Below are 22,942 nucleotides of genomic sequence, written 5' to 3' on the forward strand. Positions count from 1 at the left end.
ATTTGCTGCACCACGATGCACAAAGTTCCTCTTTCAGACACACTATAATCACACACTGATGCACACACACACATATTTATGTATATATATAAATATATATATATATATCTGACTGCTGCTTCTTGTTTTCCCAGCTGTAGATCTGAAACGTTCACCTAGATTCTAAAATCTGAGACTAAAAGGCTAACAACAGGCTTATAGACCTACAAGTGGGCCAACAAGGCACATTTGCTAACATGCTAACATGTTATCAACAGGCTAAAAGACCAACATGCTTGGGTTAGCATAAAAACACAGTACATTTCTGTTATATTACCCTAAATCTGCTGTAAATGTTTACATTTACAACAACTACAGGTGCTGATTACAACACCATGATGTCATTTATATCAAAATAATGTATTTTCACTGTACAATTGTAGGAACACAATATTTTACAGTGTTTTTCATCTTTAATGTACAAACTTACAGTGCACTACTGTTAATATACTGCTGTTATGAGCCAGTCGTCATTTTAACAGTGTTCAGACTTCAGCCTGTTTTTTGTCGATCTGAAACATTCGCCTAGATTCTATAATCTGTTAAAGTGTGTGGGAGGAAAGTCAGACAACATCTCGTTCTCTCACACTACTTTAATTAAAGGAAAGAATAAATTTTGCCGTTTTAAACATTCTCGTCTGTCTCTTGTTCCTGTCCACAGTTTCACACCCTGTTGTTGAATTCTCGCCCCAGAGAGCGATAAAATGTGTAAAAAGTGTCCCTGAGAAAACAACAGGAATTAAAGTTGTGAAACTCTGGCCTGGATCTGTGCCACTGCCTTCACTTTGGACTCTAATCTCCCACAGTCTGCATCCTGCCTCCTCCCACGAGAAGGAATGAGCTCCTGTTAGTTTTAGTTACGCCCAGGCCAGCAGGCTGGAAGAGCAACACGACCTCTGAGCTGGACACCATGTTCTGCTGCAGCGTTCATAAATATTTATTCATAATGAGTGTTTTGGTTCGGTCTATGTGTTTTTTAATCAAGTCAGTCACCAAAAAAAAAACCTGATAATCCCACTAAAGCCACCAAACAATTAGCTGCTGAGCGTTTAGCAGCTGAAGAGCCAGAAGTTGTCCCAAAACAGAGCAAAGACAGCAAGGACTGGAAGAACTAAGACTGATATCACTCTCATGTCTGGACTTTGAATGTGTAATTACAGCAAGTAGCTGATTAGCTTAGCATGAAAACAAGAAAGGTAACTAAATATCTATAGCAGCATTTTTAAAGCTCACACAGAAGCTGCTGCTGATGTCGTAGGTTATTTTGGTCACTTTCCAGAGAAAAACATTGAGACAACCAATCTGAATTTTACCATCAAAGCCCAGTGCTTTCCACAAGACATAACTCAGTGAAGAATAATGATAATATCTTGTAAAAAGACAAACATGAGAGTGGTATCAGGTATTTGTAGAAATGTAGAGCTTGTTGTCCTTAAAGGGGGAGAAGGAGTGGGCGCCATTTTAAGGATTTAATTGTGATAATCAAACTTTTTCTGACCATCAAAACCTCGTCAGACACACATGAAGGAATTTGAATATGTGGGAGGGTCTTTATGAACATGAGATGACCTATAAGTATATAAATATCTCAGATGAAGTTCAGTTGGCCACGTTACTGCTTTAAAAATAAGAAACAGATTGTGACAGATTCGTGTGAGGAAATGGGTTCAGACAGTCGGTCTATGAGCTCAGAGTCCCGGTGGACAAAGAGCTCAGGATGAATGAGTCAGACTCCCACCCCATCCTGCCCATCCTGCCCCCATCCTGTCCCCATCCTGCCCCCATCCTCTCCTCTGTCAGACTCTCTCCAGCAACATATCCTCCTTCTTTCCAGCACTTTCTCGTGTTTTTGTTTTCGAGTGTTTTCCTCTCTCATTGTTTCGGTGGCTCACTGTTAAGAAACTCCAGGTTCCTGACACTAGACTCCTGTTATTATATCTGCAATGAATGATGGGTAATTGTCTGGATTATTACAGAAAGCTGCTGTGAATTTGAATTTAAGCAGCCATAAAAACAGTGACAATGGTACATTACAACCCAGCTAGCACGGAATGTTCCCACAACATTCCCTACAAGTTCTTATTATGTTTAAACAAAAAAAAAAAAACGTTTTAATCTAATGTTCAAAGAACATTAAGTTCAGAAAATTACAGAACGTTTTTTATAAAACTTTCCCACAATGTTATACGATAACAAAGGAAGAACATTGTCAAAGCAACATGCGGAAAATGTTTTCAGAATATTATTAAGGCATGCAATCCAAAACACTTTTCTAAAACGTTCTTGTAATGTGATATGTTAACAAAGGAAGGAAGTTTTAGCTGTAACATTCTCGGAATGTTTTAGGGATGTGGGTGAGGCAACATATTAGAGAATGTTCTTCTATAAAACATTCCAAGAGTCTTACATGAAAACAAAGGGAGAACATTCCAAAAGCAACATTCAGAAAATGTTTTCAGGATGTTATTAGGGCCTCAGATTACATCACGTTTTTTATAAAACATTCCAACGATTTTAAATGACAACAAAGGAAGAACATTCTGTAAGCAACACTTGTAAAATGTTTTTGGGATGTTATTAAGGCCTCAGTTCACAGAACATTTTTTCTACAACATTCCTGTAATGTGATATGTTAACAAAGGTAGAACATTTTGTCTGCAGCACTCTGAGGATGTTTCGGGGACATTGTTTTATAAATAATTCCCACAATATTACATGCTCACAAAGGAATAACATTCTCACTGCAACATTCAGAAAATCTTTTCAGGATGTTATTATGACTTCAGATTGCAGAATGTTTTTTTCATAAAACGTTTCTGTATTGTGGTATGTTCACAAAGGAATAACATTCTCACTGCAACATTCTGAGGATGTTTCGGGGACATTGTTTTATAAATAATTCCCACAATATTACATGATCACAAAGGAATAACATTCTCACTGCAACCTTCAGAAAATCTTTTTAGGATGTTATTATGGCTTCAGATTGCAGAATGTTTTTTTATAAAACGTTTCTGTAATGTGATATGTTAACAAAGGAAGAACATTCTCAAAGCAACATTCTGAGGATGTTTCAGGGACATTGTTTTATAAATTATTCCCACAATATTACATGATAACAAAGGAATAACATTCTCACTGCAACCTTCAGAAAATCTTTTCAGGATTTTATTATGGCTTCAGATTGCAGAATGGTTTTTTTTATAAAACTTTTCTGTAATGTGATATGTTAACAAAGGAAGAACATTCTCAAAGCAACATTTTGAAAATGTTTTTGGGATGTTATTAAGTCCTTAGATAACAGATGACAGAACTTTTTTTTGAATAAAATGTCATAAACCCATGCCACCTCCAGGGACGCAGGCTAAGTTACCTCAGAAAAGCCAGTGCAAGCCAAGACACGACCAAACACACCACAATGACGCCACTAATGTATCCAGACTCCCAGCCGTCCCAGGACTGATAAATTGGCTAGGCTGCAGACTTTATTAGCTACAAAGCAACTAATGCCAGATCCATGCTGTCTGGCCACTGGCTGCTTGCTCCTGTGCAACAGGTCGCTGTCTGCAGTTGTCCTGATGGCCATCAGTGTCATTCTGATTCTTACACATAGGCCTAGTAGCCTACCTTTAAAATGGTGAGAAAATCTAAGTTTAGCACAACATCTTCTGAATGATATAGGTATAGGGGATTAATTGACATGACTGTCCCCTTCTCTGATGTCCATTTGTCCTAGTCTCTACTTTTCCAGGACAAATTGAGAATATAAAAAGAAGGGTGACCAGGTGGCTTTATTACCAGTGCCTACAACCTGGTGTGTACTGTATCTTAGATGTAATTAGCTGGGTTTTGTGAGCTAAACATTGATATTCAAATTTACAGTGAAAACACAGACAACTTTTAGATTTATCTCCAACGGGCCATTTGTGAATCGTGAATCATGATTCATAGCGTGCTACCTAAGTGTAATTCTAACTTGTGACAATCACAAGCAATCACAATCAATGAGTCAAGGATATTCAGGCAAAATCCAACAAATCATTCTATCACCCAATATCACAAATCACAACATTACCTCAAGGGGCTTTACAATATAAATTCTACAGTACAGGCAACATGGGACAGATTTCCTACTGGGTGAGCAATGGAGGAAACCTCAGGAAGAGCAACAGAGTCGGATCCCTCTCCTGGGATTGAAAGACATTTAATATGCATGTAAAATGCCAGTATGGACAATCTGGGTGACACAATTAGAGATAAATTCAGGAGGATGACAATGTCAGATCAACACAAGAGTTTTACATTATTGTTGTTGCCAAAAAGTTAAGTTTAAAGTTTAGGTTTAAAGTGCACATGTCTGGGGGATTTGCCAGTCTTTGTTGATTCTTTTGTCTTTTTGGTTCTAGCAGAATGTCTAGTGGGGAAAGTTCAATTGAAAAAACGTAACCCTAATCCTTATCCTTATAAATAAATAAATAAATCTGTTGAAAGACTTTTGTATATTGATGTTATTCAACTTTTACATTTGTTAATAGTCCAATTCCAATAGTTAAGGAAATTATCAAAATGTTGTCGTGATGTTTTGATGTTTAAATATTTTAATGAAAAGTTACTGCAAAACATTAATAGATTTTTTTTAAAGCATGTTATCCAACACTAAAATAGTATAATTCCAGGAACATTAAAAACTTTAATCTAAAATGTTTTAAGAACATTTGGGCATAATGTTCTAACAGAGCTTTTAGTAAAAATTCTAAAAAGGTTATCACTAAACATTTTTGTTATATTTTTAGAGAACGTTTACCTTGAATATTCTGGGAACTTAACGAAAACTTCCCGCTGAAAACATTACGAGAACATTCTCGTTAACATTCTCAGAACCTTTTTAGAACAATAAATTGCAAGCTGGGAAGGAAATACTGTAATTAGGGTACAGCATCATACAGTCATTAAGCAATGAGATATTATAGGCACAAATGCTAACATGCTAAAGACTAACAACAGGGTTATAGACCTACAAGGTCCTAACCTACCCTTAGCTTACAGTATTTTTGCCGTTTACATCAAAATAATGTATTTTCACTGTACAACTGTAGAAACACAATATTTTACTGTGTTTTTCATCTTTAAAACTGAACATAATTACAGTACACTACTGTGAATCAGCTAGTGCTGTTATTAGCCAGTCGTCATTTTTACAGTGTTCAGACTTCAGCTTGTTTTCTTCGTATCTTCCAGATGCAGTGGGAACTTTGAGGTCATGTGTCAAGACGTAAATAAATCTGGCGTGCTCTCCTGGGAGCAGCGGCTCGATTCAGTTCCATACAGCTGGTTTACATGAGAACCTAAACATGTAGGCGTTTATCACAGAGGCTAAAAAAGGGGAAAATGCAAGACAGCTGGAGGTCGAGATTAACGATCACGATTAATCTTTTTAAAAAAAATGTAAACAAGGAACTCTAATAATATGACTGCCCTTACTGTAATTTACTGTCTATCTGTATTTGGCTGCTGTAAACACAGGAAGCTCTTGAGATCCTCAGAGATGAGCTGCTTCACGTAAAACAAATAATCGTTGTGTTTGTTTACCGTCTGTTCGCCCTCAAGCTGCTCTGACGATGGTTTTATCTCGAAGTCCATATAAATAAGATGAGATCAGATCATCACCCGTGTGTTCGTCTCCAGCAGCTGCACTTATGAAGTGATGACCAGCGCGGCTGTAATCAGACTACAGATTTACAGACTTCAGATGAAGGGCTGAGTGGATTACAGGGGTGGAAAGTAACTAAGTACATTTACTTTACAAGCGCTCTACTGAAGCACAACTTTTACTAAAATATTTCCACTTTCTGTAACATCATACTTCCATTCAAGACAATACTGGGCATTTTACTCAATTAACTTTGTTTAATGAGTTTAGTTACTAGTTACTTTGTACTCCACTTCATTGCAGAGGGAAATATTGATTTTAATTAGTGGTTGAAAGTGACTGAGTACATTTAATGTAAATTAATTGAAATATTAAGTTACTTGAACTTCACTACATTAGTTTGATAACTCTAGTTACTTGTCACTTTGCAGATTACTGCTGCATACTGCATGCATCTATTTATTTCTGGAGATCAGATTAAAAAACAAAAAAACACTGTTGAATATCAGATGAGATGACATGTACATATATGTAGTTTACTTTTATTTGTAAACATTGTTCAGAAGGCATCACAGTAAACGAATGATGTCATGGTCGTCAGGAGCTGGCCTGTTTTGGATGTGGCTCATTAGGCGGCGTGTCTGATTGGATGCGGCTGCTGCTGTGTGACGGGAAGATGACATCACTGCAGAGGAATGTGTCTGAGCCTGCAGGCGGCAGCTGATTGGTGGACGGGGTCATTTGAGACCCTCTGGACTGTGGGAGGAACCACAGCTCAGTTCAACTGTGAGTGAGTGAAGACGAGCAGCAAAGAGGACAGAGCGGAGAGTCGAGAGTGACAGAGGAGGAAAAGATATCAACGGATATTTTAACTATTTTTATTTTCAGTCAGCAGAATGTTTCCTTCAGTTTGTCCTAAAGCTCTGCTGGTGGTCCTGATGTGCGTGTGTGCTGCTGCTGCTGCCAGAAACCGTAAGAAGACTTCAAATTACTTTCTGCTTCACAATGTGGATGCATCACACACACACACACACACACACACACACGTTAATATTAATAAATGATGTCAGAAGATGTTTGATATGATGTAATTTACATCAGCTTGCGTGACATGATGGATCTGAGAGGAAACTTCATCGGGAGCTGCTTGAAGTGTTTTATGTTTCAGATTCAGACATTTTTCATAAAATCAAGTCTCCAGCTACTTCAGTTGTTTAGCAGCAACTCTGCAACTCTGTTTTGCTGTGAAGCTCCAGAACTGTTTTCGCCTGACTTTATATCATCAGGAGGAGGAGAGGAGGGCTGAAGTTTGATATTGGGGTGGATTGTTCCTTCAATATAAATCAGTAACACTGAAAACATTAAATGTGTTTTTGCTCTAACACATGTATTTTCTCCTTCAGGCAGTCGAGGACACTTTGGGAGGACCTTTGGCCTCCGTTACGAAACAGTCACAGATGAACCCTTCAGCCTGGATGTTATTTACGGAGAGGAGGATAATTTAATCAAACCGAATAATTCTACAGCTGGTGGGCAGTCGAACACAACCAAATCAAGAAGGCAGATCATCTCAGAGGATGTGCTGCTGTTCCTGACGGGCCCCGTGTCCACCGTCCTCATCCCGTCCTTCTACTCGCTGGTCCTCATCAGCGTGCCGATCAACTTCTGCGCCTTGCTGGCCTTCGCCCGGAGGATTCGGCCCAAGAAACCGGCAGCGATCTACATGCTGAACCTGGCCTGTGCTGACCTGATCTTTGGCATCCTGCTCCCCTTCAAGATCTCCTACCACTTCAGAGGCAACGACTGGGTATTCGGACCGTTCATGTGCCGTGTGGTCACCGCAGGCCTTCTACTGGAACATGTACTGCTCGGTCCTCCTCATAGCTTGCATCAGTGTGGACCGGCTCCTCGCTGTTGTCTACCCCATCAACTCTCTGACTTGGAGGAGGCCACGCAACTCCATCATCGCCTGTGTGACCATGTGGATTCTGTCCTTTGCTGGTTCGGTGCCCCTCGTCCTTTCCGAACAGACTCATCACATCACTGCACTGAACATCACCACCTGTCATGACGTCCAGGTCATAGACGATCTGATCTGGAAGTACAGGATCTACTTCGTCACCCTCTGCTGCGCCCTCTTCTTCCTGCCGCTACTCGTCACGGTGGTGTCCTACGCTCGGGTGATCTGGTGCCTGAGCAGGGTCCCTGCCGGAGTCCCAGGACGCTCCCGCAGGAGAACAAGAGCGGTGGTGATGGCTGTAACGGTTCTGGTGATGTTTGTGCTGTGTTTCGCACCCACAAACTGTCTGCTGCTCGCCCACTACCTGCAGTTCCACGAGGGAATGAAGGAGAACCAGCAGCAGGATCCCAACGGCTCCTACGTAGCCTACCTGGTGTTCCTGTGTCTGGGAAGTCTGAACTGCCTCCTGGATCCTCTGGTCTACTACTTTGGATCGTCCCAGTGTCAGAGACAACTGTCCAGCGTCCTGAGGTGTGAGAAGATCAGGGCGAGTAAGAGCATCAGTCATTCAGCGACGGATTCATGCAGGTCCAGCAGCCGAGCGATCCTGAAGTCCAGCCGCACAGAAAGCTCCAGAATAAACACGTCAGACTCTTTAGAGAAGAGCCTGAACAGCCAGTACAAGAAACTGCTGGTGTGACGGATCAGCAGGCGGTCAGAACGACTGACCGGACTCTTACAGCTGAGAATCTAAAGGAACACTTCACTTCAAGTATTCACATGTTAAAGTCTTAAAGTATGTTACTGAATATACTCAAAGGAGTATATTATAATTCAGTCGTCGTCTCCTCCCTTCACACCGATTTAAAGGCAGGTTGTCGGTTGAGGTCTACAGAACATTTCTGGAGCTTCACAGTAGAACAAAAATGGCTCCAGAACCCGTTTGTTCCGTCCTCCATGTCCCTTCATATCTTCATTGTTCGTGGATATTTGTGCTTCTGCTGTGGCTGAGGAGGATCAGTAGTTAACTCGATTTAAGTGTGTTTGTTGTTAATATTTTGGAATTTGTCGTCCTGTCTTCATCGAATGTGTTGCAGCCACAACGTGCCGCGAGGGTGAGAAAGAAGTAAGCTGCTGCTCAGTGCACCAACATCACGTCTCCATGTCCTGTTTATTATTATCTTATCAGACCAGCTCCGTTAGCTGAACCCAGGACACGCAGTTACACCGTTGTCGTAGCTTAGCTTCCTCTGCTATTCAGCCAACGTTGTTTTAATCATACGAGGCTGAACAGGTGGAGAGGAGGACGCTTCAAACACCTCAAATTCATAAACAACGTCATCGTCCATCATGTGGAGCTTTTTGTTCTGGGAACGCTGTAGTCATCCCTTCAACCAGCTCAGATTATAGTCCATCATATCTGGGATCCTGAATAACTCTGCACAAGCCGTATAAAGCCATTTTGTGTCTTTAAATGTTGTTGTTTCTCTGTTTTAAATCGTTAAGTCTCCGTCGTTTAGCAGAATCCAGCAACTGTGTTTGACTGTGAAGCTCCAGAACTGTTCTGTGGACTTCGACACTTCACGTTCATCAGGAGGAGGAGAGGATTGGAGTGGGTTTACATTTGTGTCTGAACTGTTCCTTTACTGTCCAAGATGGCAGAAATATTTAGTGGTGAAGTCCAGGTGACAGTCACTGAAGAGCACAGTATTAAGGGTTCAGCTTACTGCGTCCGGATCAGAACAAACAGAGGGAAATACTTGGAGAGTGACGCGTCTCTGAGCGATGAATGAAGTGAAGAACAATGAACGGAAGGAAGTGGAGATTAGACGACGAAGTGCTCTGGAGAGAAACTCCGCCGATACTATGAAGAGCTTTCATTTTTGCACTGTGTTGTTTAAGTTTATAAGCTGTATTTCTTACATGTAATGGAAGTAAACAACCTCCTTTTTCTCTTGTATATAAATCTGCTGAACGTCTTTTAAAGCACTTATGTTTCACTTTTATAAAGCCGTCAGTAAAGTCTTACTTTTTACTTTATATGAAAATATTCACCACTTTCTGTCTCGTTGGTCTGTAAATAAATAAATATGTTACAGCATCATCATGAGAGTGTGATGAATATAAAGCCTCACCTGCTCACAGTCTCTGGTTTCCTGCTGCTCTCTGCTGGTGGGAAATGTGAAGTACTTTATCTGCATCGTGTCGATTTACAACATCGTCCAAGTTGTTTTCTCCTCCAGCAGGTGATGCAACTGTACTGTTGGTAAAAGATCACCTGAAGGATAAACTCCAATATCAACTACCAGTGTGTATGGACTTATGTTTGGATGTAAAGGAAATGTTGACTGAATAAATACTTTTTAAAACTTTTTAATCCAAACTGAAACAACTGTCTGACCTGTTCTTTATTTTGGGTACTTGAGTATTTTCTTTTTATGCATCTTTACACTAATGTACTCGACTACATCTCACTTCATATGACTACTATTGTACTTTTTGGTGAAAACCTTGTACCTCCAGATGCTCCTGATGTTGAATGTTTGTGATAAACTGAAGGTTTTAAAGTATTTAAAGTAGTTAAACTGGGTTCACTCTTCAACATCTACAGCTGTAAAATGATCCAAATATCTTTTTTTTTTTAAAGAAAGAAAGAAAGGAAAGAAAGAATTTTTTTTTTTTTCATTAAAGTTCTGGATTATTTTCATAGTTTAAATAGAATGTCATATTTAAAACATATTTTGCATTCAAAAATAAAGATTTAAAAAACATATTTTAGTTACAATGTCCTATTTTAAAAAAATGAAAATGAAAATGCAACATATTTCTTGTTGATGTTTTGATAAAATTGTGTCATATTTAAACAATATTTTGAATTTAAAAAATAAAATTGTACTTCATATTTTAGTACAAAGAAAATCCTATTAAAATATATTTAATTTAAAAAGACATATCTTTTATTAATATTTAAATTAAAATCTCAGACACATTTTAATAAATATTTCAAGAAAATGTGTTATATTTAAAAAATAAATATTTTGAATTAAAAAACTTGATTTAATTTGTATTCATATTTTCAGTAACATGTAGCTTCCAAGCTTTTCTGACGCATACACTAAAAATACATTGGGACAAGTGTAGAGGGACTTTTGGTAGCCATTCACCAAAAACTGTTGATTGCACAAAATAATTTCCAGTAATAAATAATGTGACGTCAGCGTGGAGAGAGCTCAAACTCTTCCCCTCTTTGGGGCCTTGTTGCTGCGTCAGACTTCAACATAGAAAAATGATTCAAAGTTAAAATCCCCTCAATATTCCCTAATCATTCCCTCATCATCCCCTCAATATTCCCTAATCATTCTCAATATTCCCTCATCATTCCTTCATCATTCCCTCAATATTCCATAATCATTCCCTCATCATCCCCTCAATATTCCCTGATAATTCTCAATATTCCCTCATCATCCTCTCAATATTCCCTCATAATTCCGTCAATATTCCTTCATCATTCCCTCAATATTCCCTCAATATTCATTCCTCTACATCAGTGTGTTCAGTAACTTTCTCCTGTCGCTCAGATTGTAAAATTTTACCGATAAAGTTTTCAATACAAGTGTTTTGAGGTGTTAGTGAGCTCACACACATTATCAACATTTATTCTAAAGCTTATTTTCATTATCATTAATATTATATTATTCATCCATCAGGCCAGAAACTGCTTCAAACATTAATAATCCCAATCTGTGTTTCTTGCTAAACTAGTATTTAGTGGTAAATGAGTGTAATATTCATGGCTGCTGCTCATTGGACGAGCTTTCTGTCAGCCATTTTGTGCCACCCTCTCTCACAGATGCACACAGATATCTCTATTTGTACTTCCTCAGAATGAAACACACCCAGGAGTCACTAACAACAACACAGAAGCTTCTCTGATCCTCTTTAAGTCATCAGTCGAGCTCCACGAATGGGTTTCTGCCTCCTGGATGAAAATACTCAGTCACTGATTTGGTGAACGAGGCCGACGAGCCTCTGGAGTCCAAACAGCAGGATGTTTACTGCCGGGTCAATAAAGCAGGTGATTAAATGAAGATTATAGTTTGACCCACTTTTATTTCCCCTCACATCCACTTTATGAGGAAGAGAAACCACGTCTGTCCTGTTCATGTGGACACATGTGGAGCGCTCTGCTTCACATCAGGCTGCAGATGTTTATTTACTGCTGACAGAACCGGTTCTCCATCACTGCTCCCGTTTACCTCAGCTGACGGAGGTCCAAACAGTCCGCCAGGATCATCTCACTGCGCTGTCGTGCTTTAAAACCACCAGACTCTTTTATATACAGATCTGTAGGAAGCTGAAAGTCACCCGTATGACGAGTACTGGAGTAAAGTACTTAGTTACATCCTGACTAGTAGCTATTTATTTATATAAAACAAATGTAGTGGAGTAGAATACATTAAATTCTACTCCACTTTAAAAAGATTTAAATAAATAAACAATATTCACCTTTGAAATGTAATGGAGTACAAATACGAAGCAGCAAAATGGAAGTACAGGTACCTCAACATTGTAATTAAATACTTAAATACTTGAGTAAATATACTCAGTTCCTTTCAGCCTGTACTTTCCTCTGAAAAGTAATGGAGTAATTTAAGTGCAAAGTAGCACGGAATGGAACTTTATAATTAACAGGTACATTACAATTGTAATCAAGTTCGGCAGTAATACAAAGTAATATTCCTCTCTGCAGTAACGTAATTACAGTACTCGAGTAAATGCACTTAGTTACATTCCACTCAGACATTATTGATCCTGCAGGTGTACTGATTACAGATTGACTTGTCTGTTCCGGGTTGTCCGTGACGTCAGGAGCCACATGAGGCGTGTCTGTAGGTGCTCCGCTCGGTCACCTGACCGGGTGACGTCACGCAGGTGTGAAAGCAGCCTCGAGCAAAGGGCAGATGGCTGTTAGACGGAGCGAGGAGAAGAAGAGCAGCAGCCACACCCGCGGACATTCCTGCAGCCCGTCAGCACTCAGTACCGACCCAGTCCAGTCATGACCCCGAGCCGGACTCACCTGGTCCTCCTCCTGTGCTGCGCGCTCAGCTGCGGGGCGCAGCAGGACGGTAAGACCCTCCTCCTTTTATATCTCTTTATTCATTTATTTAATCATTTACATCCGTGTTGTTCGTTTTGTCTCAACGGGAGAAACGTTCGGACGGAACCAGAATCCACTCGGTGATTTAACTGGACTACAAAGATCGTATATAAGCGCTGTGTGTGTGTGTGTGTGTGTGTGTGTGTGTGTGTGTGTGTTGGTTGTTCAGAAGCTTCGGAGCTCACAGCTGACAGGAAGTGATGAGGGGAGACTCTCCGCTCAGGTCCTGCATGTAAATCTGTCCAACTTCTGCTTTCCATAAACATCCTGAGCTGACCTGCAGGCCCGGGTCAGGTTCAGGGTCCATCAGGGACAGGACTGGGTTTTATCATGGTCAGAATTCCTTCAGTGTCTTCATTCAGAGTGCAGCTGAGTTTAGTGCCACGACAGAATCACAGAATGTAGAATAAAAACAATAAATAACAGGAAAATATAAAACCGAAGTATAAAAAGTGAGAACTCCAATGGAGGTTGTATCAAATATGAAATAATCATTGATGACCTTCAGAAGAGGATCAGGGCCACTGTAGTTAATTTAATTGGAAATTGAATACAAGCAGTCTACGGAGGCCCCAAGCTGATGAAACATTCATTCTTTACACCGTTTTTTAAACGAGGAATCTTTATACATCACTGCAGCTGCTTGAATAAAAGCTGAACTTTGCCCCGTCTGAAGTGTGAGCACGAGGTCGACAACATGTTGAGGTTGTAAATAACGTTGTTCCAGATCAGTTTGTGATCTCGTTGCTGCAGGAGACTCAGATCACAGCAGACGAGCTGTGAGGAGACATTTTATGTTTCTGTGGTTGTTTCTCTGTTTTCAATCAAGTCTCAGCTGCTTCAGGTGTTCAGCAGAACGCTGCAACTCTGTTTTACTGTGAAGCTCCAGAAATGTTCTGTGGACTACAACACTGCACCTGATGTAATATCATCAGGAGGAGGAGAGGAGGACTTTATATCATCAGGAGGAGGAGAGGAGGACTTTATATCATCAGGAGGAGGAGAGGAGGACTTTATATCATCAGGAGGAGGAGAGGAGGACTTTATATCATCAGGAGGAGGAGAGGAGGACTTTATATCATCAGGAGGAGGAGAGGAGGACTTTATATCCTCAGGAGAGGAGAGGAGGACTTTATATCATCAGGAGGAGAGGAGGACTTTATATCATCAGGAGGAGGAGAGGAGGACTTTATATCATCAGGAGGAGGAGAGGAGGACTTTATATCATCAGGAGGAGGAGAGGAGGACTTTATATCATCAGGAGAGGAGAGGAGGACTGTATATCATCAGGAGAGGAGAGGAGGACTTTATATCCTCAGGAGGAGAGGAGGACTTTATATCATCAGGAGGAGGAGAGGAGGACTTTATATCATCAGGAGGAGGAGAGGAGGACTTTATATCATCAGGAGGAGGAGAGGAGGACTTTATATCATCAGGAGGAGAGGAGGACTTTATATCATCAGGAGGAGGAGAGGAGGACTTTATATCATCAGGAGGAGGAGAGGAGGACTTTATATCATCAGGAGGAGGAGAGGAGGACTTTATATCATCAGGAGGAGGAGAGGAGGACTTTATATCATCAGGAGGAGGAGAGGAGGACTTTATATCATCAGGAGGAGGAGAGGAGGACTTTATATCATCAGGAGGAGGAGAGGAGGACTTTATATCATCAGGAGGAGGAGAGGAGGACTTTATATCATCAGGAGGAGGAGAGGAGGACTTTATATCATCAGGAGGAGGAGAGGAGGACTTTATATCATCAGGAGGAGGAGAGGAGGACTTTATATCATCAGGAGGAGGAGAGGAGGACTTTATATCATCAGGAGGAGGAGAGGAGGACTTTATATCATCAGGAGGAGGAGAGGAGGACTTTATATCATCAGGAGGAGGAGAGGAGGACTTTATATCATCAGGAGGAGGAGAGGAGGACTTTATATCATCAGGAGGAGGAGAGGAGGACTTTATATCATCAGGAGGAGGAGAGGAGGACTTTATATCATCAGGAGGAGGAGAGGAGGACTTTATATCATCAGGAGGAGGAGAGGAGGACTTTATATCATCAGGAGGAGGAGAGGAGGACTTTATATCATCAGGAGGAGAGGAGGACTTTATATCATCAGGAGGAGGAGAGGAGGACTTTATATCATCAGGAGGAGGAGAGGAGGACTTTATATCATCAGGAGAAGGAGAGGAGGACTTTATATCATCAGGAGGAGGAGAGGAGGACTTTATATCATCAGGAGGAGGAGAGGAGGACTTTATATCATCAGGAGGAGGAGAGGAGGACTTTATATCATCAGGAGGAGGAGAGGAGGACTTTATATCATCAGGAGGAGGAGAGGAGGACTTTATATCATCAGGAGGAGGAGAGGAGGACTTTATATCATCAGGAGGAGGAGAGGAGGACTTTATATCATTTATTTACTAATCATTTAATATAAAAATGTCGATCAAACCTGAAACTTCTCTTCACAGTTTCACAAACTTCGTTTTCAAATGTTTTCTTTTGTCCAACAAAGAAAATAATCTTCACATTATATGAGTTGGCAGTTGTTTGTGTTTTGATCGACTAACCGATGAATTGATTTGTTGTTTCAGACGGGCCTGAAACGGACACGAGAGGCTTCGGTGGGACAGAGACCTATGAAGGGATGTGGGTCAGCGCCGAGGGCAGCAGAGTCCTGCAGAGTCGCCTCACCACCGTCTTCCTCCCGATCATCTACATCATCGTGTTCGTGGTGGGGCTCCCCACCAACGCCTTGGCCATCTGGGTGTTCCTGTTCAGGACGAAGAAGAAGCACCCGTCGTCCATCTACATGGCCAACCTGGCGCTGGCCGACCTGCTCTTCGTCATCTGGGTGCCCTTAAAGATAGCGTACCACCTCAACGGCAACGACTGGATCTACGGACAGGGGCTGTGCAAGGTTCTGGTGGCGTTCTTCTACGGGAACATGTACTGCTCCATCGCCTTCATCGCCTGCATCAGCGTTCAGCGGTACTGGGCCGTGGTGAACCCGCTCGGCCAGCGGCAGAGAAACAACTGTACGGCAGTCGGCGTCTCCGTGGCGATCTGGTTGGTGGTCTGGCTCATCACGATCCCGCTCTACCTCTACGATCAGGACGTCTACTCGAGAAACCTCCAAATCCACACCTGCCACGACGTCACCAGGCCCAGTCAGAAGAAAACAGCAGCGGGTTACTTCCTCACGATGGGAATTCTGGGATTTGTTGTTCCCGCCGTCGTGTGCGTCATATCCTACGTCCAGATGCTCCGGGCTCTCAGGAACAGCATGGCGGACCCAGCCATCGCCAAGAGGCGGCGGAAGGCCGTGGTGCTGATCGTCACCGTGCTGATCATGTTCCTCGTGTGCTTCACCCCCAGTAACATCATGCTGCTGGTGCACTACATCCACCTGCTGGGCGAGGCTGAAAACAGCCTGTATGGATTCTACATCACCACGCTGTGCCTGGCGAGTCTCAACTGCTGCTTCGATCCCTTCATCTACTACTTCATCTCCGAGGACTTCAGGCAGCACGTGAAGAACACGTTCCTCTGCAGGAGCGAGAGGACGGTGGAGAGGATGCGGGTTTCCTTCAGCGCTCTCAAGTTCTCCAAGAAGAGCAACACGTACACCTCAGAGACCGGGAACACCGGCAGCACCGAGTGCTAGAGCGCCGCCGGGTTTTAAGCTAACACGTGAATCTTTTCATTGATTTCTGTTTTTATTTCAGGTGTGTGAGAGTCTTCTCCTCGACGGGCTGAGTTGTCTTAAGTTACTGTGTTTTTATTTTTGTACAGAATTATAATTTTTTACATGATGGAACAACTTTTATTTAAAGCACTTGGTTCAGTTTCACCGGGATGTGAATATTTAAAGGAACAGTTCACCCAAACATACGAATCCGTTCATCATCTCCTCCATGATGATGGTGTAAAGTCAGAAGTGTCTACGAGACTTCACCTGAGTAAATGATAATTTCTGGATGAACTCTTTTCCTTTTTAATGTGTCTGATATTTTATTCCACACTGTGATTCTTATCAAGATGAATTCTCTATCAGTGCTAAAAAGCTTTGAGACCATAAACGTGTGAAATGTAGCATGTTGTACGATCCATGATGCTCTGTGTGTGTGAATATCTCGTTTGTGTTTTTACAGTCAGGAGTTTTATCTGTATAACTACGTTTTAAAGTTTGTCAATAAAAGTAAAAGTCCAGCTGATTGTGTCTTTCTCCCTTTAAAAGTCTTAGAGAGTAGTAAAAAAGTTGTTTGTGTGACTTCTGCAGCCTGTCAGGAGACTTTAGAGCTCTATAAATTCAGGTGTGACTGTGGAGCCTCAGGTGACTTTCATTCCTTTGTTTTCAGAGTTAATTTAGCCTTTTATGATTGTGAAACATATGAATTTGTTCTCTACGTAGTTTAGCAAAGGTTTTAAATGTAACCTGGTGAGCCGAGCAGAAACCTTTTTATTTGTTTACTGACTTTACGCTCAGGCAGGTAGTTGGAAAGGTCGAGCTGAGAGTTCCTTGTTTTCAAAATCTATTGTTTTTAACCTCCTGAAGGACGTTTGTGCTAACTGAAGCTCACGTCATATTAATAGAATTCAAAGACTATTAAAGTTAAAGGTAGAATCAGTAGGATTTGTCCCAGCTGTTCCTGAACGCACCACAAAGACAGTTGATTGTTGAGTCTCATTCCCAGGACGTCAAATAGACACATGTTGGGTTGGTAAAGCGTCCCGAGCAGCAACAAAGAGAGAAAATCAGAAACTCTCTGCAGATACGAGACACTAACACGCCTTTTCTCCACATTCCAGTCTCCCTCTCTGTCTGTTTACGCCTTCTTACGGCTTTTAAAATCAGTCTGCTGATGTTGGGAAGGCGACATGATGACGCAGAATAACAGTAATCCATAATTCACCTCAAATGCATCAAACTAAAGTAACGAGCCTGTTTTTAGAATGTGAGGAGGAGAAAGTTCAGATGTTTGTGTTCAGACGTATAGAGGAAAAGTCAGAGTACAGATACCTGAAACGTGTACTGAAGTACAACAACAAAGTATTTGTACTTAGTTACTTCACACCTCTGATGAAATGTGACTTGTCAGTAAATTTTGCAGCCGCAGACAGAAAAGTGCTTCGACCTGTTTGGTAATGTCCTGCTGCTGAACGCCTCTGCTGCTCTGCAGTCGCTGGTATTCAGTTTTAAATCAACATTTACTGTGTGTGATATAAATACTGCTGCAGGTGATGAAGCGTTCAGATAAACAGCTGGTTGCTGTGGTTTGGAGGAGGAAACATCCGAACAGTTATGCTGGAATAAACCGCTCTTTTATCCTCCTTGTTACGGGTTTGAACTGAAGATCTCTTCTATAGTTCAGTTGGTTATTTTGTGTAAATTTAAAAGACGCACTGCAACTAACAGTTTCTTGTTTAGTTGCTCCTCTTTAAATGTCTTTTTCTTTCCGTGACTTAAATAATTTAAGTTTGCTTTCATATAACACACTGGCGATTGGAAGTTTAAATCTATTTTGCTTGTTGTATCGGCTGTTCTTCCTCTATAGAATTGTCTTGACTACTTTATATACACAAAGTTTGCATAAATAAAATCTGTGTTGAGTTTATATTTGTGTTGGAGGCTCAAAAAAGAGTTTCTGGGGTCACAAAATTGACTTTTTTGCCTTTTCTACTGATTTTCTGATATTTTTGTTAACTTTCACATCGGACCACGTCGGGCTGACAGTTGTGGTTCTGTCACGGCAGCATCATCAGGACGTCTGCAGGTTTATTTTTGCACATCAGAATAAAGACGATTATCATTTTCTTCAAACGGACAGCGACGAAAAAAAGTGTCACAAAATATAAATGAGTGAAAAAACATTTAAAGGAGCAGTCTGCAGAGTTGGAGAAACATCTTCACTGACTGAATAAACTGAATAAACAAACTGACCTTAAAGGACGACTCAGTTTATACTGTTTTACTTTGTTTACATGCGGCGGACCCTGCCACCTGTCCAGCTTCAAACAGTGTTCAGCGACCTTGTTTTCCTCTGAGAGCAGCTTGTTTATTCTCTGATGGAATAAATATATATCTCAGAGTTTGTGTTATGACTCGTGGAGGCTCGCTGTAGACACCAGTGACGACGTGTGTGTCTGGTCTACGTCACGCGGCTCTACACAGCTACAGCAGCGAGTTTGCTGTTGTTGTTCTTCTTCTTCTCTGCCGATAACCAATAAAAATGTTCCATTATCAGGCTGATAATCTATCTGTCTGATATCTATCGTGGATCTCCAGTTGTTACCTCATTAATATTGTAAATATTAAGATTCCTCTCCAAAAACTACGTAATGCTCCTTTAGACATCCCACCTGTGAGGTATTTACACACTCAAACCTGAAGAACAACTCTGAAATGTGTTTATTTACGCATGTGGAGCGTTTTTTTCCTCCACTGGTGGAAACTTCTGATGGGGAAACTTCCACCCACCCGGTGGGCGGGGCCGAGATGACGTCAGGGGCGCACAACAAAAGGTAGATTCGGGGCGTGTCCGCTGACTGTCGTGTCGCTCTCAGACGGAGAAGGAGAGACTCTGAAGGAGTTTACGAGAGAAGAGAAGGTCGAAGTACACACAGAGGACAGAGATGGGCTGGTGTCGGCTGGTGCTGGTTCTGGTGCTTTTGTGCTGCTCAGCTGCTGCAGATAAAACCGGAAGTGACTGTGATAATGGAGTCCAGGGGAGAGGTGAGTTAGACCTGGAGCTAATCTTTAATCTTTAATCTTGGGTTGTTACCAGTTTCAGCACAGACAGAAATAAGAGCAGCACGTTAAATCAACTTTTAACATGTGCTCGTGCGCGGACCGGACAGGTGTGTGTTGTTTTAGAGGCTCCTGACAGTAAAGTGACGTCATTATGACTGCTCTACCTGTTCTAGTTCTTGTCTGTACGCAGTTACTCATTAAAACCACATAACTGATGATTATTGATATTAAAAATCTCATTGTGTTCATATTTGTAACAGTAGACATGCTGACAGCATCGACAAAATATCGATATCGAGGTATTTAGAGTAAAAAATGTGACGATATTTTCTTCAAAATACAGAAATGAATTGTGTATTTTTAAATATAGACGTAAAAGTACTGATTCAGCTTGTTTACTCCAGTAAAGTAATAGATTACAGGCTCTGACATGTACTCAGAGTATCAGAGTAAAAAGTCTCCCTCTGAAGGACATTTGTGGTCAAAGCTAACTGAAGCTCACGTCATATTAATAGAATTCAAAGACTATTAAAGTTAAAGGTAGAATCAGTAGGATTTGTCCCAGCTGTTCCTGAACGCACCACAGAGACAGTTGATGCTCTGATGCAGCATGTAATCTGTAGAGTAACTAGTAACTAAAGTTATTAAATAAAAGTACAATATTTGCCTTTATAATGTAGCAGAAAATGGGAATAATCAAGTAAAGTAATTCAAATTCTACTCCAGTAAATGTGCTTCCTTCTAGTCTTATTGAAAGTTGTACTTCGTCCATTTTCAGGTAAAGGACGAACGTTTATCGGCTTCAAGGACCCTGAAAACTCGTGTCAAGCTGTCGTGGACCCGACGACCGCAGACACGCTGAAGAGTCGCCTCACCACCGTCTTCATCCCGATCGTCTACATCATCGTGTTCGTGGTGGGACTTCCCGCCAACGGCATGGCCATCTGGGTGTTCCTGTTCAGGACCAAGAAGAAGAGCCCGTCGTCCATCTACATGGCCAACCTGGCGCTGGCCGACCTGCTCTTCGTCATCTGGACGCCCCTGAAGATTTCCTACCACTTCAGCGGCAACGACTGGATCTACGGCGAGGGGCTGTGCAAGGTTCTGATGGGCTTCTTCTACGGGAACATGTACTGCTCCGTCCTCTTCATCGCCTGCCTCAGCGTGCAGAGATACTGGGTGGTGGCTCATCCTCTGTCCCAGCAGAGGAAGAACAACAAACTGGCCATCGGCGTCTGCGTGGCCATCTGGGCGTTCATCTGGCTCACCACCACGCCGCTGTACCTCTACAACCACACGGTCAAGGTCAAAGACCCCAACATCACCACCTGCCACGACGTCATCGTCATCGAGGACCGGCTCAACCCGTTCCCTTCAGTCCAGCTGCCGTACTACTACTTCATCTTCATGGGGATGGTGGTGTTCCTGGTCCCCTGCGTGGTGATCGTTGTGGCCTACGTTCTGTTGCTCAGAGCTCTGGGGAACAGCATGGAGGACAACAGCACGGCCTCAAAGAACCGCCAGAGAGCCGTGGTGCTGATCGTCACGGTGCTGGTGACGTTCCTCGTCTGCTTCATCCCCAGTAACATCATGCTGGTGGTGCATTACTCTCTCCTGAAGGACGGCGTGGTCAACAACGGTTACAGCTTCTACATCTCCACGCTGTGCCTGGCCAGCCTCAACAGCTGCCTCGACCCGTTCATCTACTACTTTGTGTCGGAGGACTTCAGGAACCACGTGAAGAACACGCTGCTGTGCCGGAGCAGCCGGACTGTGGAGAGGATGAGGGTCTCCTTCAGCTCCATGAAATACTCCAGGAAGAGCAAGTCGTTCGTGTCGGACAGCGGGAACACGCAGAGCAGCAGCTGCTAGTGGGATATCACAGAGCAAAGACTGATGGGAACTCTGGCATCGCTCCCTCTGGTGAACTGAAACCGGCTGCGTTCAGGCCTGCTGGAACTCGGACTGAACAAACACGACCTCAACGCATCAGAGAACCAAAGATGAACTTTAAATGTGAAGATGACTGCGCTGAGTGCATTTTAAGATGCCGTTATTATGAGCTGCTTTTAGTGTCAAAATGTGAATACTTGTTTTACTTGTTTTATATAGACTGAGCTTTCGTCCTGTCGGCTGCACAAAAACTGTTTTTTACCCTAATATTTCTACTCAGGCTGCAGCTAACGATTATTTTCAGCCCTGTTGTATTTATCTTTTATTAAAAATCTAAATTTTATGATCTCAGTGTTGTGTCAGTATTTCCCTGTGGGATCAAATGTAGAAACCAGAAAAGAAAGAAACCAGAAAACATTCACGGTTGAGAAGCTGGAATCAGACAATCCTCCCAGCAAATCATAGAAAACAGAACTGCAGAACTTGCTTAAGAATCTTCATGTTTTATGTTTTCTTCAGTATTAAAGTGATTTCATGACATTTGTCTGTATGTACATGAGTACTCTGCAAACAGGAGGTGCTAATGGCTAATTCTGCATTATTTTAATGGAGTTTATTCCCCAAAATGCAAAGAAATATAGGCTAAAGAAGCAGGACTGAAGTTGTAGCCTGTAACTAACTCCATGTGGGATCTGTGACTGAAGGGTGAAGCACATATTACTTTTGCAATTAATATAAAAAGACTGTGACTAAAGATTATTGTTATGGTCATTTAATGTGGTGATCGATCAGTGTTTCATCCTCTAACATCTTGTTTTGTGTCCACAACACAAAGATCTTCAGTTCACTGTCACACAAATAATCACATTTAACAAACTGGAATCAGAGAATTTAGGCCATTTTCGAGCGATTGTCGCAGCTCTGATATTTAAAACCAATGAGATCTGTAGTAGAATAACCAAATCAGCCTGATGTGCTCAGAGGAATGGAACAAGAGAGTATTGATGAAGTCAGGACTTGTATGTTGCTTTAGTCAAATCACTGACAGCAGAGGTGTATTTAATATCCGCTCCTGCAGCCTGCAACACGTTTCATGGCGGTTTGTAATCGTCACGCTTGTGTTGATGAGTACAAAGGTGGTATCGTCACATCGTCTCTCTGACAGATAACACACAGGATGCAGTATCTGTGAAACTCCTGTCGTATTACATAACCCGTCGAATTCCTGCGTGAAGTGAGTCACCGGCCCGGACGCGACTCATCGTTCTCTTGTGTGAATTTGAGGAATTCATGGAATGTGATGAGCTGTTTGTTTGTGTCATCAAAGTGTCCAGACAAGTTTTCTTTTGTAGATACAAGTCGTTCAGTGTTCACTGAGCTGTTGAGACAGACAGAAAGTGGGTCAGAGTGCAGGGAACGTGTCAGAGCCTGGTGAGGCATGTTGAGACGACGACCTGAACGCATCGTCCTCCCACGAGTTTCAC

General features: G+C 41.9%; 2 protein-coding genes and 1 pseudogene across 3 annotated transcripts; all 3 read left to right on the forward strand.

The window, feature by feature from the left end:
- Window positions 1-6,447: 6,447 nt before the first annotated feature.
- On the forward strand, window positions 6,448-10,038 carry LOC115593273 (proteinase-activated receptor 1-like; annotated as a pseudogene). Its single transcript, XR_003986278.1, has 2 exons — window positions 6,448-6,661; window positions 7,093-10,038. The product of XR_003986278.1 is annotated as a proteinase-activated receptor 1-like (transcript).
- Window positions 10,039-12,567: 2,529 nt separating this feature from the next.
- LOC115592242 (proteinase-activated receptor 2-like) lies at window positions 12,568-17,028 on the forward strand. Its single transcript, XM_030434802.1, has 2 exons — window positions 12,568-12,775; window positions 15,406-17,028. Exons 1-2 carry the CDS (start codon window positions 12,706-12,708, stop codon window positions 16,476-16,478), a joined length of 1,143 nt encoding a protein of 380 aa, XP_030290662.1. The 5' UTR covers window positions 12,568-12,705; the 3' UTR covers window positions 16,479-17,028.
- Window positions 17,029-19,339: 2,311 nt separating this feature from the next.
- Window positions 19,340-21,998, forward strand: LOC115592244 (proteinase-activated receptor 2-like). Its single transcript, XM_030434807.1, has 2 exons — window positions 19,340-19,547; window positions 20,344-21,998. Exons 1-2 carry the CDS (start codon window positions 19,448-19,450, stop codon window positions 21,435-21,437), a joined length of 1,194 nt encoding a protein of 397 aa, XP_030290667.1. The 5' UTR covers window positions 19,340-19,447; the 3' UTR covers window positions 21,438-21,998.
- Window positions 21,999-22,942: the final 944 nt, after the last annotated feature.

The sequence above is a fragment of the Sparus aurata genome, chromosome 12, assembly GCF_900880675.1.
Source record: "Sparus aurata chromosome 12, fSpaAur1.1, whole genome shotgun sequence".
NCBI classification, from domain to species: Eukaryota; Metazoa; Chordata; class Actinopteri; order Spariformes; family Sparidae; genus Sparus; species Sparus aurata.